The sequence below is a fragment of the Schistocerca piceifrons genome, chromosome 1, assembly GCF_021461385.2.
Source record: "Schistocerca piceifrons isolate TAMUIC-IGC-003096 chromosome 1, iqSchPice1.1, whole genome shotgun sequence".
Taxonomy (NCBI): domain Eukaryota; kingdom Metazoa; phylum Arthropoda; class Insecta; order Orthoptera; family Acrididae; genus Schistocerca; species Schistocerca piceifrons.
The window spans coordinates 1,141,322,487-1,141,341,765 of NC_060138.1; the positions used below are offsets into that span (position 1 = coordinate 1,141,322,487).

The 19,279-nt window shown below is 38.9% G+C and overlaps 1 protein-coding gene across 1 annotated transcript in view; it reads left to right on the forward strand.

Annotated features, from left to right (window-relative positions):
- The window catches only part of LOC124780818 (sorting nexin-29), a 182,118-nt gene that overhangs the window by 58,085 nt on the left and 104,754 nt on the right, over positions 1-19,279 (forward strand). The window contains 2 exon segments of the mRNA XM_047253810.1: positions 6,082-6,327; positions 15,992-16,126. Of these exon segments, the coding sequence (XP_047109766.1) occupies positions 6,082-6,327; positions 15,992-16,126 (381 nt within the window).

The following is a 19,279-nucleotide window of genomic DNA, read 5'->3' on the forward strand; positions in this document are numbered from 1 at the left end:
TACTACTGTAGTGGCTACTGACTTCATGTCTGTCTTGGGTTGGAAAGTCTCCCCTGACTTGGGGGTTCTGGGTGACTTCTCTGAATGCTACCACTTTTCCTAAACCTCTCCAGTTACTTTCTCTTCACCCCTCATCCTTCCCCTTCAACCCTTCAGCTGGAAGGAGCCACTAGTTCCAAAAGCTCGCATAAGTAAAACCTTTTTTTTATATGTGTGTTCTGCCACTCCTTGGTGAGTACATCTTTTATCTATCCAGTTACATTATGTTGGGTATGATAGTGGTCACTATGCTATTCAGAGAGACTTATCTACATTCCTATTTTCTTATTAGTTATTAAATCTTATCCTGCGGTCACCTCTATTTGATTTTATATGTGTAACTATAGACCGGTTTGTATGCATTTGCATGTTGCATGTTTGGCTCCTTTTCACCGGTTGTTGCATATTTTAACTAAAAATTAGTGACAACGAATATTTTTCCTCTATGTTTACAATATTTTAAAAATTTTGACGGGTTTTCTCTAGCTCGCTCTAGTTTTGATGTCTCCCAGAATGACTGCAACCTAAAACTGCGTGCAATAGCTAACCGAGAGGCCACTGCCTAGCGAAATCATTACAGAAGAGGATCAGGAACAGGCAGACAGTCGATGCTCCTGCACCCATGCCCCCATTTAATCCCCTCTGTTGTCATACCATACACATTGGCAACAATTAAATTAAACTACTTAAGCTTTTAGTCACACATCCATTGTTTCAGTTTAGCTTTCTATTTACTGGTACACAATTGAATGCGTTTACGGTGTGTAGTGTGTAACATGTTGTGCACCATGCCGCCCGAAAAAAGAAACACCATGACGTGAATAGCTGACTATTCTGGAACATTTACACATGACGGAATTGTTTTATATCTGTGTATATTGTCGAGTTTGCAAGAAAAACTTTTCATGCAAAAAAATGTTTCAAATAGACCAGCACGTCAAGACAAGTCCTCATATCACAGGAATGCAGAAGAAAGGGTGACAGCAACAACTACTTCTGACAACAGCAAGTTGCAGTAGCAGGGATTTGTCCAAAGGTAATTGAAAAAGATGGTTTAACATGGATCTATGTGAAGCATTCATTGCAAGCAATATTCCTCTTCACTAACTTACAAACCCTATCCTCAGAAAACCTTATCCTCAGAGGCTTTGTGCACAAATATTGTTTAAATCAAAATATACCAGATGAAACAACATTGTGTGAAACTTAAATACCAATAATTTATGTAAATATTCTGGAAGAAATATGCAATGAACTCACGGACAGCATTGTCTGGATTTCAGTTGATGAAACTACAGACACTTGTGACAGTTACATCGCAAATTTGTTGGTGTTTTAAAAGAAGAGCCTCCTTCCTATTTAGCGGCCTGCAAAGAGCTTGGCAAAGTAAATCATTCTTCAATTGCCAGATTTGTGAATGAGGGATTGGAAAAATATTTCCAGAATCTTCTGCAGATGAAAGGGTTTTTGTTTTACTTCAGATGCTGCTCCCTATACGATCGAAGGAGGAAAAGCCCTCGGAGCATTTTATCCCAATTTGATTCATGTAACGTGCTTTGCTAATGGAGTACATTGCCTTGCTGAAGAAGTATGTTCCATGTTAGTGAACATAAATAAACTGATTTTCTCCAGAAAGAAAGTATTTCTAAAGGCCTCTGCTCGCATCAAGACCTACAGAGAAAAACTACCAAATGTGCCTCTACCTCCCAAACCATTTATGATTATTTGGGTACGTGGGTCAAAGCTGTGTTGTTTTACAAAGAACATTTTGAGGCCATTAGAAGGTAGTATGCGACTTCAATAGTGCATAGGCTTTGGCAGCTTGCCAGTGCAAGGAACCCTTACATGATTCCAGAAAAAAAAAAACATTGCTCTGATTAGCACTCTTTTTCCCATATATCTGCAACTATTAAAAAGCTTGAAACTCAAGGTTTGGTGTTGAATGAATCTATTCAGTTAATAAATAAAATTATTCTAGTGAACTCCTCATTGCTGGAGGTATTTCCAAGAAAACTTACAGAAGAGTTTAGAAACATTTTAAACAATAATCCAGGCTTTGAACCCTTGTGCCAAGTTGATAGTTTTATTAATGAGATGGGTGAACATTTACCAGAAACAATAAGTGCCAACATACCACCCAAATTCAAATACTGCCCAGTTACTTCAGTTGATGTAAAACAGTCCTCCTCTGCTTATAAAATTTTTTTGAGTTATAGAAGACACAATCTTAATACCAAACATTTGGAACAGTACTTGTTCGTTTATGTTTACAATAGTAGAAAAATGTAAAATAAACTGTAAATGATGCTTTGGTCCAATAGTATTAATTAAAAGTTCATGCTGTTTAAAAAAATCATGATTGTATGTTGTTTTTTAAATAAAATATTGTGGAGTTTTTGAGCGTGCCCCTCAGTGTGCGATATATCTGGAAGTTGGTCCTGTTCATATCGATTGTTTCACTGCGACTCACTTGCATTGCATCTGATTGTTACCGCCAACAATAGCAAAGAAGGAACAATTCTTGAAAAACGGTATGTGTCCCCATTTTGCAGATTTTTTGGAAAATAATCTAAGGAAGCCCCCCCCCTTACTACTAACCTCTACCAGAAAGTATTCGGAAAATGATATCAGTGTTCTAAAAGTTTTTGTGTGGCCGGTGCTCTTTCTTGTAATTGATATTCACACGTTTAACTTTTAGATATAAAGCACGCAGCAAGTACCATGTTCTTTTATTATTTGATCTTGTATATTTTGAAACTTTTTATGCCTTTTTTAAGCATGTTTCATGCATATTTTAAGGTCTTTATGGTACATATAATCTGTCTCTATTTATAACCCTGCACTCACCTGACCAAAAGTTCTGTTCTTCCTGCCACAGTACATCACTGATTCCCACTATTATTATCTTCAACGTGTATCTTTCCCTTTTCGTATTCTCTAGCCTACCTATCTGATCAAGGGTTCTAAGATTTCACACTCACACCAATGGAATATCAGTTTCTTTTTTCCTGTAAACGAGATCCTCTGGACTAGTTCATGCCCAGAGATCAGATTTGGGGACTATTTTATCTATGAAATATCTTACCCAAGAGGATGCCACCATCATTTAACCATACAGAAAAGCTGCATGTCCTTGGAAAAAATAATGGCTGCCTTATCGCTGTACTTTCAGCCATTTGCTGTACCAGTAACACGAAGGCCATATTGACTGACGTTAAGAGGCCAGAGCAGTCAGTTATCCATACTGTTCTCCCTGGAGAGTAAAAATTGTAAATGATGAGTATGTAGCCATATTTACAGGTGGGTGTGTAATGTGAATGTAAGAAGACAGTTCCACATCCTTAAGATTAATTTATTAATGAACCAGGTAACACAAAACTACCAGAAAGGGCTGCAGTCCCTCTTCAGGAACTACATTGTTGTCTGTTCTCTCCACAGACAACCCCTCCATTGTGGTTGCACCTTCTGTACAATTACATATATCATTGACAATATTATGCAAAGGATAGTTGCTACTCACCATATACCGGAGATGCTGGTTGGGTTCTTAGTTTGGCTTCGGCTGCCAGAGTCTGTGGTCTCGTGTGTGTGTGTGTGTGTGTGTGTGTGTGTGTGTGTGTGTGTGTATTTTTGACAAAGGCATTGTTGGCTGAAAGCTTGTTGTATGACAGTCTTTTTGTTGTGCCCATCTGCGACTCACCATCTCCACTATATGGTGAGTAGGAACTGTCCTTTTCATAATATTTAACGTTCCATTCTGGGTTATCTGTATCATCAAGGTACACAAGCCTTCCTACCATAGCAAAATACGTGCTTCATGGGAATTTTGTATGTTGGTTTCATCAGTATAGTTAATTTAAGTAATGTTTTTCAACAATGCTTTACCCTTTCTAAATTTTTACGTAGGTGCTACAAAGGTGTAGAATTATTGAAAAATATTGCATAAATGAACTATGCCCATTTGAAAGTCTACATTAGTAGAATTTAATTTCATTCATAATAATTGACACTTTGGAAAGCCTGCAACCGTGTCACTCAGTTTTTAAACAATCAAAAACTATCAGTTACTTGTTTTTTCATACTTGGCACAATGTTTTTCAAGAATTTCTCATTTGTAAGCGCATTTATTTACGTAAATATTTTCTGTGAAGTTTGCATGCATGATTTTCTGCCTCTCTTGCACTCTAGTTGTCTTTTTGAGGTTATACTGCAGCTGGAAAAGCAGACAAAATATATCTTGAAATGTTTTTTATATGCTAATGTTAGAGACAGTGTTTGTTTCTCTTCTCTTTGTGCCTCCTGTAGCGCACACACACACACACACACACACACACACACACACACACACACACACACACACACACACACACTCTCGGTGTTCATTTTTATAATTAAAGCATGCTACAGAAGTATTACGACAGTTTGATTTCACAAATAGTTTGTATAGAGTCAGAGTTGTTACATTTATTGGAGATTGCAGTATATGCATAAAGTTTTCACTTATAAAATTTATTTTACATTTATTGACGTTTGAATTATTGATTGTTTCTATTTTGGTATATATGATGATTAGTCTATAAATAAATGTACTTGTTTATGGAAATTGCAACAGTTATCACAAGCAGGAGAAAAATTTGAATACTGAACTGATTCTGTATCTTGTTTGTCATTGGGAATTTTTTTCTGCTTGCTTTTTGTGACGTAAAAAATTTCCTGCTCTCCAATAAATCCATTAAATGACAGTACAAGAGAGACAGAAAATCACCCATGCAGATATCACAAAAAGTGTTTATGTAAAAAAATACACTTGAAAATGAAACTAAGTGGTGCAGTTTTCCATTATTTAAATCGTTAGTAGAATTACTAGGGCACAGCTGGCAGTCACAGGGAAATAGGCTGTCCAGTGAGATCTGATACAAGAACGACAGTGGTTAAATGTTTATCACATAATTAACACAGGAACTTACTACTTTTTGCTTTAGCATTTGTTGAAGCTTCATTGAGACTAGAATAACAACAAAATACCAGATGCTTCAGCAATGTAGCCAATGACCATTGGTAGAGCATACTTTCATTCACAACATGAGAACAATGTAGCTGATGACCGTTAGTACAGCATACTTTCATTCACATGTGGGTTCAGCATATATCACAGAGTATATCTGTCTATAGATGTGATGACTAAGAACCCCCGTAATGTAATTAACCAGTCACAGAAGACTTATTTTTTATTTCTTTGTTATTTGTAGAGCAGATTTTTGATTTCTTTGTTATTTGTAGGGCGGAGTGTGTCAGCAGAAACTTGGGAGCTGCAAAAGTACTGGCTGGAGGGGCTAGTAAACAGCATATCCTCCCTGGTGATTTTTTCCCCCCCACCTAGCGTTCTTGACCATATGAAATATCAACAAGAACTCCCTTTTTGAACATGAGTGAGCTGTGTAGACCGAACCACTATTGCCACATAAACTATGTTATCAATAGACATCTGATTGATATTACTTATTTCTTTATGAGGCTAGTTAGAAGAGGTAACGCTGCAGACATTGTAGAGATGAGAGTAGCTTGTGTGTAGTCGCGTGTCATGTGAAACCATTATTTTCATAGGCAGAAAATAAGATTACTAGAGGGGAGAGCTCATGTACCTCTCCTGGTTAGTTTGTTGCAGTATTCTTTCAGTTTTGTTACTTTTTGCCCCACTCTGTGCCTGCTCCTTCGGGACGGGGTGTTGGAAGGGGGGAGGGGTCAAGGGGTCAGCTATTTTGCCACTCCTTCAATATAGCTCTGTACGTCTGGTATCACAATATTTGTCTGCTATCCTAAGATGGTTCCTTTGAATCCTTAGGGTGGTAAGTACATATGGACAATCTGGCTGTGTCCCTTTCCAAAGCTTTTTTGTTTGACTATCATAATTAAAGTAAAACAAAACTTATTTGTAGATGATTGCACAAGATTTTTACACAAATTGTGCCATTTAATAAAGAATATAACAGAATACAATTAAGGCTCAATACAGAAGAACCACAGGTCTCTCAATTGTTTCAGTTTTGTGGCATTACATACGTGAACACCTGACTCGCCACGAGTACGAGAGGTACACAGCACTACACAATGTGACTACCGATGTGGGGCGAGGTCGAGCATGGCTGCGGGCAGCCTTGAATGAACGCTCCCTGGAGCGCTACCTACACATTCTGCTATCTAGTCCCCAGCTGCTGCAAGCATTCTACGAAGACTGGGCATTACTGTTGGATCAAGAAATGAGCAGCACTCTGCCCACTATGGCAGCAGGTAACGAAGTCAAGGATCTTATATATTAGTTGTCAACTGAAATAGCCCTAAAACTTCAATTGGCACATGTTATACTTCTTGTATCTCCTGTCAGCTCTTCCCCCCCCCCCCCCCTCCTCCTCCCCATCTGCCACAATGGATAATGAATCATGGACCCTGCCATTGGTGGGGTGGCTTGCATGCCTCAGTGATATGGGTAGATATACCACTGTTGCAACCACAACAGGGGGGGGGGGGCTACCTTTTGGGAGGCCAGACAGATGTATGGTTCCTGAAGAGGGGCAACAGCCTATTCAGCAGTTGCAGGGGCAACAGTCTGGAGGATTGACTGATCTGGCCTTTCAGCATCAACCAAAATGGCCTTACTGTGCTGGTACTGTAAATGATTGAAAGCAAGGGGAAACTACAGGCTGTAATTTTCCTGGGGGCATGCAGCTGTACTGCATGGTTAAATGATGATTGCGTCCTCTTGGGTAAAATATTTCAGAGGTAAAATAGTCCCCCATTCATATCTCCAAGGGGAGGGGGGAGGGGACTACTCGGGTGGGTATCATTGGCAGAGAAACAAAACTTGACGTTCTACTACACATCGGAACATGGAATGTTAGATCCCTTAGTTGAGCAGGTAGGTTGGAAAATATAATAGGGGAAATGGATAGGTGGAAGTTAGATACAGTGGGAATTAGTGGAGTTAGGTGGCAAGATTAAAAAGGCTTCTGTTCCGGTAGATACAGGGTTATAAATACAAAATCAAATAGGGGTATGCACTTGTTGGTTTAATAATGAATAAGAAAATAGAAATGAGTTTAAGCTATTATGAACAGATAGCGAATGCATCATTGTAACCAAGATACACAAAGCCAACACCCACCAACTAGCTCCGAAGATGAAGAATAGAGTGAATAAAAGTATGATGAGATGAAAGAAATTATTCAGGTAGTGAGGTGTTATTCTTGTTATGGGTTGATTTTTAAGTGATCAGTACATTGCAAGGTGCCAAGTCTTCACTCATTCCATATAATAAGTTACCTTGTTTTCTGAAATTCCTGGTCGTCGTCTTGTTTTCTCTTGATGGTGTAGTCTGGTGTGCAGTGCTACGTATTTGACCACTGACCTCTTTTCCAGTTGCAGAGGGGTGGGGGCTATAAGAGAGCTCCTACATTCACACCTCTCACTACAAAATTAAGTTCTCAGCTCACAACAACAGATATTAACAAAGCTTTTCAGACAAAATGTTCATAGATGAAGCTTCAGTGGTTGATTAAAACCATAAGTTTGTAGTTACACAAGATACCATAGCATAGAGTCTATACAACAACATTCATTTTTCTTTAGTGCTTGACCATTGTCATCAGGCTCCTTCCTTCCTTGGAGTCCAAACCCCCCACCCCTTCCCAAAAGCACAACTGCAAAGAACAAGTGACCTTTCGCTGGCCACTTCCAATTCCACACACATCACTGCTTTCTGCATTGTGCCCACATTTTTTCTCCTCATATATGCACATAAATTCCAACAAATTTGGGCACAGTAGATGCTCTTTATCCTAATACTTTTTAAAATCACTTTTTTCACAAACACATTTTTCATCGGTCTAGTAAAAGAAAAGTGAGACTTATTGTGCTTTATAGCAACATTTACCACTATAGTGGTTGTGGAAGACAAAAGTTTAATTTCGATGGGAGACTGGAATTTGACAGTAAAAATTGTAGGTGAATTTGGACTTGGGGAGGGGGGGGGGGGGGGGGGGGGGGAAATGAAAGAGGGAGCTGCCTAGTAAAATTTTGCACAGAGCATAATTTAATCATTCTTAACACTAGGTTTAAGAATCATCAAAGAAAGTTGTATACTGAAAGAGACCTGGAGACTCAGGAAGGTTTCAGATTGATTACATACTGGTAAGACAGACATTTTGGAGCCATATTTTAAATTGCAAGACATTTTCAGGGGTAGATGTGGACTTGGACCACAATTTATTAGTTATGAACTATAAATTGAAACTGAAGATATTGCAAAAAGGTTGGAAATTAAGGAGATGGGACCTGGATAAGTTGAAAGAACCAGAGGTTGTTGAGAGATTCAGTGGGTGTATTAGGCAATGATTCACTAGAACCGGGGAAAGAAGTACAATCAAAGACAAATAAGCAGCTTTGAGGGAGGAAATAGTAAAGGCAGCAGAGGCTCAAATAGATGAAAAGGCAATGCCTAGTGGAAATCTGGAAATCGTTGGATAACACAGGAGATATTGAATTTAATTGATGAAAGGGAAAAAGTATAAAAATACAGCAAATGAAGCAGATGAAAGAGAATACAAGCGTCTAAAAAAGGTGACTGCCAGGAAGTAGAAAATAGCTAAGCAGGAATGGCTGGGGGAGAGATCTAAAGATTTAGAAGCAAATGTCACTGGGGGAAAGATAGGCACTGGCTATGGAAAAATTAAAGAGGCCTTATGGAGAAAAGAGGGGCAGCTGTGTGAATATAAAGGGCCCGGATGGAAAACCAGTTCTAAGCAAAGAAGGAAAATCTGAAAGGTGGAAGGAGCATGTAGAGGGTATATACACAAGAGAGATGGACTTGAAGACAATATTATAGAAATGGAGGAGGACATAGATGAAGATGAGATGGGAGATATGATATTGCAAGAAGAATTCGACAGAACACTGGAATACCTAAGTCAAAAGAAGGCCCTGGGGGGTAACACTTCCATCTGGCTTGCAAGATGTATGAGACAGGTGAAATACTCTCAGGCTTCAACAGGAATGTAATAATTCCAATTCCAAACAAAGTAGGCACTGATAGGTGTGAATATTAATGAACTCTTAATTTAATAAGTCATGGTTACAAATGATGACTAACTGAAACCCTCAGCTGCCGACAGGTGTCGTTGATATACCTCGATGTGGACAGCTGAAAATGTGTGCCCCGACCAGGATTCGAACCCGGGATCTCCTGCTTACAAGTAATGAGTGAATGGGCAAATGTCTATAAGGTGCATTACATATGTATAATTGTGGACAGTTGGGAATGTGAGTCTCACGGGAAGTGTGCAAGGGATAAGTCCCTGCAGTCGCACTATTCATCTGTGTCCTTGGTGGCTCAGATGGATAGAGCGTCTGCCATGTAAGCACGAGATCCCGGGTTAGAGTCCCGGCCGGGGCACACATTTTCAGCTGTCCACATCGAGGTACATCAACAACACCTGTCGGCAGCTGAGGGTTTCAGTTAGTCATCATTTATTCCAGGGAAAAGCTGCACGGTCATCAACAGTATTCTGTTCTTTTGAGAACAGTTACTGTCTTCATATATATGGTTACAAATGCTAACACACATTCTTTACAGAAGAATGGAAAAACTGGTAGAAGCCTTGGGAAGAACAGTTTGTATTCCAGAGAAATGTAGGAACACATGAGCCAATACTGACCTTACAACTTCTCTTAGAAAATGGGTTGTGGAAAGGCAAACCTAAGTTTATGGCATTTGCAGACTTAGAGAAAGCTTTTGGCAACGTTAAGTGGAATACTCTCTTTGAAATTCTGAAGATAAGCAGTGGTAAGAACAGGGAATGGAAGGCTATTTACAACTTGTACAGTAACGAGGCAACAGTTACAGAGGCATGGAAGGGAAACCATGGTTGAGAAGGGAGTGAGATAGGGGTGTAGCCCATCATCAGTGTTATTCAATCTGTACAGTGATCAAGCAGTAAAGGAAACCAAACAAAAACTTGTAATAGGAATTAAAGTTCAGTGGGAAAGAAATAAAAACTCTGAGGTTTGCCAGTGACATTGTAATTCTTTCAGAGAAATGATTAATATTGTTTGCGCTGTTAGTGTTCTAAAATTTTTAAGTTCATAGGACAAGTAATTCGTAGTGTGTCTATCATGGAGACTAATGTTTCCTCCACTTAGACAATTTCTGTGGCAGGAAAGTGTGGCTGTGTTATTTGCTGTGCATCACCCAGTGTTTATCTTTCTGTACTGCTCATTTCTTTTTTATGACTGGGTGTAAATTTTTCTTAGATTGGGGAATAAGGGAGTACACTACACCTCCTATGTCTCATTCCTGTGGGGATTGCAAAGACAAGATTGATTACAGTGCACACAGAAGCATTTAAACAGTCGTCTCATAAACTGTTTGCGAATGGAATGGGAAGGAACTTTAATAAATGTTTTGAATTGACATACCCACTGCCATGCACTCCACAATGGTTTGCCGAGTTTAGATACAAATGTTCCAAAAATTGTGGACACCTGCAGTGTGTGTCTGTCTTAGTGTCTCCCTGTTATTTGTCAGAACCAGTTTCTTTATATCATTTTTTTATCTCCATCAGGCAGATGGTGTGGACTGTCGTGCTTTGGCAGTAGGTGAACGTATGGTTTTTGAGTGAATTAAGAGGTAATCTTGGCACATGATCAAAAGAACTATCCAGCTTTCCCAGCAGAGTTTCTATATCCCCAGTATTCCTGAACTTCCAATATTGGGCGCAATATGGCATACAAGGCTTCAGAGTAGGTGGCTGTTGTGTAATGTTTCAGCTTCACATGATGATGATGATGATGATGATCATGATGATGATGATATAATCCTTTGTTGTTATGTTTCTTTAATCCATTGGGGGGCTAGTTCCATTTTATTATTATTGCAGGCAGGGCTGCATTCTCTGACAAGTTCAGTTCAGTCCACTCATAGAGAGCTCTAAATTTTTGTGTTATATTGACTTTGCTGTGTTCTAGTGTTTATTTTATTTTTTATTACCTTGCTTGAAGTTGCCACACTATTTCAAGTGTGAAATCTTTGTTTGACTGCTTGCCTTATCAGGCAGTAGACGTGCATTGCAACCATTTGCAATACACCTCTGTCAAGGATGCAATTGAAGATGAGTATTCAAAACAGAAACACGTCATCTGACCTGACATCTGATTTAATCTCAGAACTTTCGGAGCTCTCTAAAATGTTACTTTGGAGAATGGTGTTATCCACACTCTGTAGAATAAGTTCGAGTGTTTTCTCCTATAACTGTAATTCCTGAAATATTCTTCCAAAAAACTGAGTCTGCACCTTCCTGAGATCAACAGGAGTGATTATTACAGTGCAGTTTGTGATTTCAATACTAGGCTTGTATTGTTCAGAGATTAAAAATTTGTTTGGCACTGCATCAGCTCTTCCTGAAAGATCCATGTTATTGGTAAAGGTGAATGTATAATTATCTATCCATGTTCAGTAACCCTTGGATAGAATCTTTGGCATAACTGTGTGAAGACAGATTGTTCAATAGTTATTCACATAAATTACATAATTTCTTGTGAATGTAATGGATTAAAGTGGAGATCCAGTCAGATAGCAAATTCTGTTATGCAGATATTCTGTAAAAGTTCAGTAAGGTCATTTACTGTGCTGTTACCAGAACATCTCTAGAATTCAGCAACTGTCTTCTCAGTTGCCTCATTCTTAAATACTATGGCAATTTGGAAGGACTTTTTCCACTGGAGGCCCTAGTGATTCTAGGCTTAACATTTCTCTTTGGTAATCAGACTCTTGGACGAAGGATTGAGGATTTTTTTAAATATTCAGCTGAAATATTACAGCTATCATTGTTAATGTGTGTGTTTGTTTCGAATCTCAGAAATGGTGACTTAGAGGAGCATCTGTTTGAACTCTTTGTAAAGGTCTGTAGACTTGTTTCTCAGAAAACTTTCTTCGATTATAGTTGTTTACACGAGAGATATCATTAAACCTACTACGATATTTTCATTGTAAGCTTACAAGTATTTTAACAAATTTTCCTCAGTTTATAGAAACTCTACATTTGCCACCTGACTGCATTTGGACTGTTCTCTGGTGAGTCTTCAATATGCTGTATGTGTTGTCTTTGTTGGTGAGAGATAATAGTCAAGTGGCTGTATAAAATGGAGCCTCGTTCACCTTGGTGTCGTTTCATAAGTTATCCACAGTTGAAGTTCTGACTTTGTTTATTCTTAAGTTGTCCTGTGTCAAACTCAATTATGTTAAGGGCATTGTGTGTTGTTTGTCTGGGTAGAATCTAAATTTAGTTTTGGAGAACTACTGACCAGAATTCAAATGAGCACTTCTCAACTTTCATATTCCATTTTTCGTTTTTAGAATTTTCTAGAATGACCACATGATGTATTTGTAATACTCCCAGTTCAGATTGTATGGTGGATGCATCTTCAGTTTCTTCTGAAGGTGCTTAGAAGCTGTGGACTTTATGACTAAGCTAAAATTTCCATTGCAGTTTTTTGCATGTGTGTTGGATAGCTGGTAACTACATTACAGTGTATTCCCTTTACCCAAATATGCCTTGAAATATCCTGTAAGTATAATAGTATGTCTCCTTGGAATCTTCGGGAGAATATCATTTACATCTTCCCAAAATATGATTTAGTAATACTTTTCCCACTTTTCTGAGGGATAAGTTTTTTTGAACTGTGCAGTCCTAGATGGAATAAAAATAGTGGTCAGAGTAAAGGTAATAATGTACTTGAGGGTTAAGCAGTCGACAGGCATGTAAACTATATTGAAAAGATTGTGCTTTGCATCGAGCTTTCATATTTATTCTTTATTAACCATTGGCCACTTACCACTTGATAGTTTTAATCATTAGGTATATAATTGATAGCATAGGTATTTTTGCAGAAACAATTCTTAAAATTTAGTGCTACATTATCGATATTGTAAAAAAAACTAATACCAAAACATTCATTTCAAATAGATCAGTTATCTTGTAGACGGATGTTTCAGTAGCCAGTCATAAAGCTTAAATTTAGAAATATTGTAAGGCAAGAATTTAGTGGAGTTTAAGAAAATTTAAACATGTTACTTCATGGGAGTTTCTTGTCTTTGCCAGTGTATCTCAGGACAGCAAATTCGAGTTTGCTTCTGGTGTTGTGATAGTGTTAGTTGTCTCTGGTGTTACTCATTTAAGTTGCATGTAATAAGAGGTAATGATACAGCAGCTATCAGTATCTTCAGTTTGATAAAGGAGAGTCACAGTATTCCTTAAGATTCACTTTGCTCATTATTCTGATAACTTTTTTTTTATTTTAGAACTTTATTTTAGAAAACAGGAATGGCCCCATATCAGTAAGCTGTAAGAGTTGTGTGATAGATAAAGACAAAAATATATCATCTCCAGATGCTCATTAGTAACTGCACCTGTTGGTTTCCACTTGAAGAAGCACACTAAAAATTATTCTCTTCCAGACATGATCAGTTTTTGTCTCTCAGTTTAATTTTGACTCAGTATGAAAGCCTAACAGTTTTACTGATGTATTTTGTGCATTTTTAGTTAATCCCAGAATGTGTTCCTGTGTGTTAACAGAGTCACAAAGTACTTCATTAGAAGAAAACCATTTCATTGCTAATTATATATTTCCCAAAGTTCCTGATGCAGTTCTATAGTGTTGTGGTGTGTATTAAGCAGTGTTGTGTCCTCTGTGTATAATATATTTCTAAATTAGTTCCTACATAAGAGACTAAATCATTCATGCAGTTATGAAATAAATGGACTGGGGACTAAGCCCTGGAGCACAACAGTGCAAACTTCAGTGGAGAACATCTGTTTATAACTGAGCCAAAGTGCCCGGTGTTCCATAATAGGGCTTGATCATAGCAAAAAATGGGCTGTGTGTTTCATAAAATTCTAGTTTTGCTAATAGGATATCCTTGTTGAAGATCGCTACAATTTTACAGACTTGGAGTCCACTAGGGAAAGCTCCAGTTTCTAAATATTTATTGAAAATGATAGTACTTGGGTGACCAATAAGCTGTATAGTTTCTTTAATTTCAGAATAAATAGCAGTCCATAATTCTGGAGTCGGAGAACATTTGACACAGCGTTAACATACTTGTAAGTGCCAAAATTCCAGTGGAAAGCATTCCTCACAAGTGGCTTGGCACCAACCAGGTCTAATAGAGATGTACTCTTTGGTTTGATTTCATTTTTCAGTTCACTTACTCTGGTTATTCTGGATCCATAGGTACATGTAGTGTGTTGGTTTCGGAATTTTCGTTTTGCTAACATCCCATTCTGCTTTGCTGTTTCTGAGAGCACTTCCTATGATCTGTTCACAAGTGTTTTGGCCCGGGTCAGTATATGTTTGTTTGTATGTACATCTTTTTCAGCAACTATTACGTATCTATTATTTTAATAACTTTTCTGATGTCTTGACCACACTTTTTATTATTTCCAAAATCACCTTGTGTGTTTTGACATTGTCATTTTCAAGCATATAAAATACAACACAAAACTGGTATCAGAAAAAGATATGAAAATATTTCCATTTCACCATTGATTAGAGATATAGTATAATGAGTAGCACATGGCTTTCTAGCTTACCAGTGTTATGTTAATCATATAAAACTGTTCAGTCGCAGACAGGCATAATGGACACACACACACACACACACACACACACACACACACACACACACACACACACTCACACTCTTTTTGCTGTGTGTGTCTTTCTCTGACTCTCCTCTGCTGTAAGGTGAGTAGCAATCTGTTATTTTCGTAATATTGTTATTAATCTATCCTGGATTTTCTGTTGTTTAATATAAAATTGTTCATTAGATATATTGTATCATGTCAGAACTTGCAATAAAAAGACAAGTGCAAATTGCTACCAAGGTACAAATTGGAAGCCATATGGACTAAACTGCTAGTCGGTGGTAGACATTGTAATTGTTTGTGTACAACTACATTTTCATTGTTACGTCATATAAAACAATTTCAACAGTAAACAGTTCAAGGAAATCACGTTACAAAGTTTTAGAAAAAGGTATTTCTTTACAAACAATATGTAACAGATCTTTTGAGTGGTTGAAGATAATGCATTGGAAGAGCACGCTGATTGGTGTTAGGGTACATGAGGCCAACTGATATAATTTAACTGGATTGATAAAAAAATCTGCTCACCATGAGCCTGTGGCTGAGAAAGCTTACCAATTAGAACCCTCTTTTGTGTGTGTGTTCTGCCACCGCTTGGTGAGTAGATTTTTTAATCTATCCAGTTAAATTATTTTGTCAGTAATAGATTGTTTTCATTTTTATATACTGATGAAATTGTTTTATACAATGTAACAATGAAAATTTTGTTGTAAACAAACAAATGCAGAGTGTAATATGTATCCAAAACTGCCTAGCGGTTTAGTCCACTTAGCTTTCAATTTGTCCCATGGTAGCAGTTTGGACTTATCTTGCTATTGAGAATGTTGACAAGATATGATGTTCCTCATGAACAATTTGATATGGTTGACATAATACTGTGCAAGATGGAAAGCCATATTGTACTCGTTGTACTATGTCTGAAATCAGTGGTGAAATGTAACCTATTTTCCTATATTCCGATAGTAGTTTTGGTTGCATTTTATAGCCTTTTAGATTTGTGTGATTTAAATGTAGAGGCATTATATTTTCCATATGTCAAGAATTACCACAGAAGATACTTTATAAATAAAAGCAAAATGTCTTTGGAGAAAAAAAAAATGCTTCAATTGCTGTAAGCTCAAGGAGGAGAAACCAGAAAATTTGATACTTCTTGTATATTCTCTAGAATTCGCAAACATGAGTCATGGGTCAGTTTTCTATTTGTGTTGGCCACATCATAGTAACAACAGTTCGACTATTTTGTTTTACTTTCTTTGCAGGTCTCGGGTCAATACTATTTGCAATCAGTATAGATAATAGTGATCTGAATGGTGGTACTGCTACAATGGAGACGGAGTCAGTAGGAACACCTTTGAGTCGCAGTGAACCAGTTATCCCACCTGTAACTATCTGTGGTAAGTTAAAGTTGTCAAATACTGGTACATTTTCTGTTTGATTTAATGTTAAGACTTTTGTTTGAAATATACACTTCCATCAGACTGCACGTCTCTCACTGCTAATTCAGCGTTCACCAATTCCTTGGTTTCTGCCATATATGAACATAGTGATAAATTTATTTTAGTTCCATTTATCAGATGGTATCTTGACCAATATCTTACCTTTAGGCCACTCTTTCCTATTTTTGATCCATTTTATATTATGTGTGATTTTATCATCATGAAAGTGAACTAGGAAGTGAATCATTCGCTTAATTAAATCTGGAAACTTCATAGAATTTTCAACATTCCACGTTTATAATACACTGAACAGCCAAAGAAACTAGTAAACCTGCCTCATATCGTGCAGGGCCCCCGCGAGCACACAGAAGTGTCGCAACATGACGTTGCATGGACTCAACTAATGTCTTAAGTACTGCTGGAGGTAATTGACACCATGAATCCTTTAGGGCTGTCCATAAATTCTCAAGAGTATGTGGGGGTGGAGATGTCTTCTGAACAGCACATTGCAAGGCATCACAGATATGCACAATAATTTTCATGTATGGGGAGTTCGATGACCAGCAGAAGTGTTTAAACTCCGAAAAGTGTTCATGGAGCCACTCTGTAACAATTCTGGATGTGTGGGGTGTTGCATTGTCCTGCTGGAATTGCCCAAGTCTGTCGGAATGCACCATGGACACAAATGGATGCAGGTGGTCAGACAGGATGCTTATGTATGTGTCAGCTGTCACAGTCCTATCTAAATGTATCATGGGTCTCATATCACTCCAGCTGCAAATGCCCCACCCCTTACAGAGCCTCAACCAGCTGGGACAGTCCCCTGCTGACATGCAGGGTACATGGATTCATGAGGTTATCTCCATAGCCATACACATCCATCCACTCAATACAATTAGAAACAAGACACATATGACCAGGTAACAATTTTCCAGTTATCAACACACTAGTATTGGTGTTCACTGGCCCAGGTGAGGTGTAAAGCTTTGTGTTGTGCAGTCAAGGGCACACGAGTGGGTCTTCAGGTCCAAAAGCCCATATCAATGATGTTTCATTGAATTATTCACGCGCTGACACTTGTTGATGGCCCAACATTGAAATCCACAGCAATTTGTGGAAGGGTTGCATCTCTGTCACGCCATCGTTGGTCCTTTTCATGCAGGATTTTTTTCCGGTTGCAGTGATGTTGAAGATTTGATGTTTTACCGGATTCCTGATATTCACAATACACTCTTGGAATGGTTGATGGGAAAATAGGTATTGCCGACCACAGTGCTGTAGTCTGCCGGGTTACATATCTCTGTGTTTGAATGTGCATGCCTATACCAGTTTCTTTGGCGCTTCAGTGTATATTCCATTCTCACCCAGTGTGTCACCCTCCCCTCTCCCCAATCACCCATACCACTCTTTGGTGAGTTTGTCATTGGCTACCAGCCTGTAGAGCACATCTTCCCTTTCTGTGCTGCATGTCTATCCTCCTACTGTTCTTTTTGTCCGCTCGTAGGGAATATTTTTTGGGTTTCTGATGGGAATGCGTTCTGAAGTTTCGGTACCCCGGTATTAGAAAAGTGCCTCGTCTGTTCTCCACCCCCCCCCCCCCCCTCCCTCCACCTTTTCCCCTTCCTCGACATCGGTGTTTGAGATTCCTCTTAGTTTCGTCTTCCTCCATGTGTGCTCCTGAAGACACACAACCCTGGGTTGACAGGTATTGTTCACACTTAACCCCTGGTACAGGCCAGGCCCTGGGGAAAGGGGGGGGGCGGCAATTGCCTGAATTGTTACCTTCCCAATTCCCAATTTGTCCTTCTGTCTGGAGTTTGGGAAGTGTCAACAATCACCTAAGGTGGGTGAGCCCCCCTGTGAGGGAGGGGGGCGGGGGAAGTCAGAAGGAGTGCACCAGAGATGCTTCCAATCATGGTGGATTTTTTTGCAATGATCCAACCTTCATCATCTCAGTCTACGCCTGCTAAACATAAACAAAATGAGGCTAAAGATTCAACAACTCTCCCAGGTGCACCTCAGTTCCTCGTGGTGTCACATACCAAAGGGGGTCAATCTTTTGCTACAGTTAATCTGTTTATTATTCAGGAAGGTTTTGGTGCAATTGCAGGCTTGGGAAATCCTGCTCTCACTTATGTAATGGGACTTTGCTTCTGGAGACCAATTGTGACTTTAAAGTCCAACAACTGCTTACATGTCTACTCCTCCATGGCTATCCTCTTCGTGTCAAGGCCCATCGTAGGATGACTCCTTCATGTAGTATTGTTTACACTCACCTACTTGATGGTCTGAGCAAGGGGGAAATCAAGCATTTACACTCTGATCAGGGCATCACTACGGTTCATTGAGTAATGAAAAAGGTTGTTAAAAACTTAGTGCCTACAAGCACTCTTTCTCTCACATGTGATCAACTATTGCTTCCAGTTTTTCTCACATGTGATGAACTATTGCTTCCAGCAAAGATTAAGACAGACTGTGTAGTCACCATGGTCTGACCATACATTACAAACTCAATGCATTGTTACCAGTGTCAATGTTGTGACCACTCTTGCACCTCCTGTCAAAACATGGACAAATGTGTTACTTGGGGTAGAGATGCTCATTAGGGCGATTACCTGCCTCCTTCTCCCTGCTGTATCAATTGTAATGGCAACCACGCCACCTCATCCCATGAGTGTCCCATGTACCTCGATGAGTAGACCGTCCAAGAGATCCGGGTGAAGGAAAAAGTACCCTACCCAGTTGCTTGCAAGTTGTTGGCTAGTCGAAAGCCCTGCATTTTATCATGTGGCAGTTATAGTACTGTTCTTGCTATGCCTTGCTCCATGAAGAACATGGGCACTCAGATGCGCGACCTCCAATTCAGTACTGCAGTTACGAAATTGCCCAATATCATGGTAGCATCCTAGTCAACTTCTCCTACAGCTGCGCAACAAGCCACCAAATCTTCGCCTGTGGCAGTGTAATCACCTGCTACACAACTGGCAGGCTGGAAAGGACAAAGGAACTCTCCTGCAAGGACTTCTTATGTCCCTTTATCCAACAAATGTCCAGTTCTTCATCTTTCAACCATAAAGGCTCTAAGAAATCGAATAAAGGCAAATGGTCTTC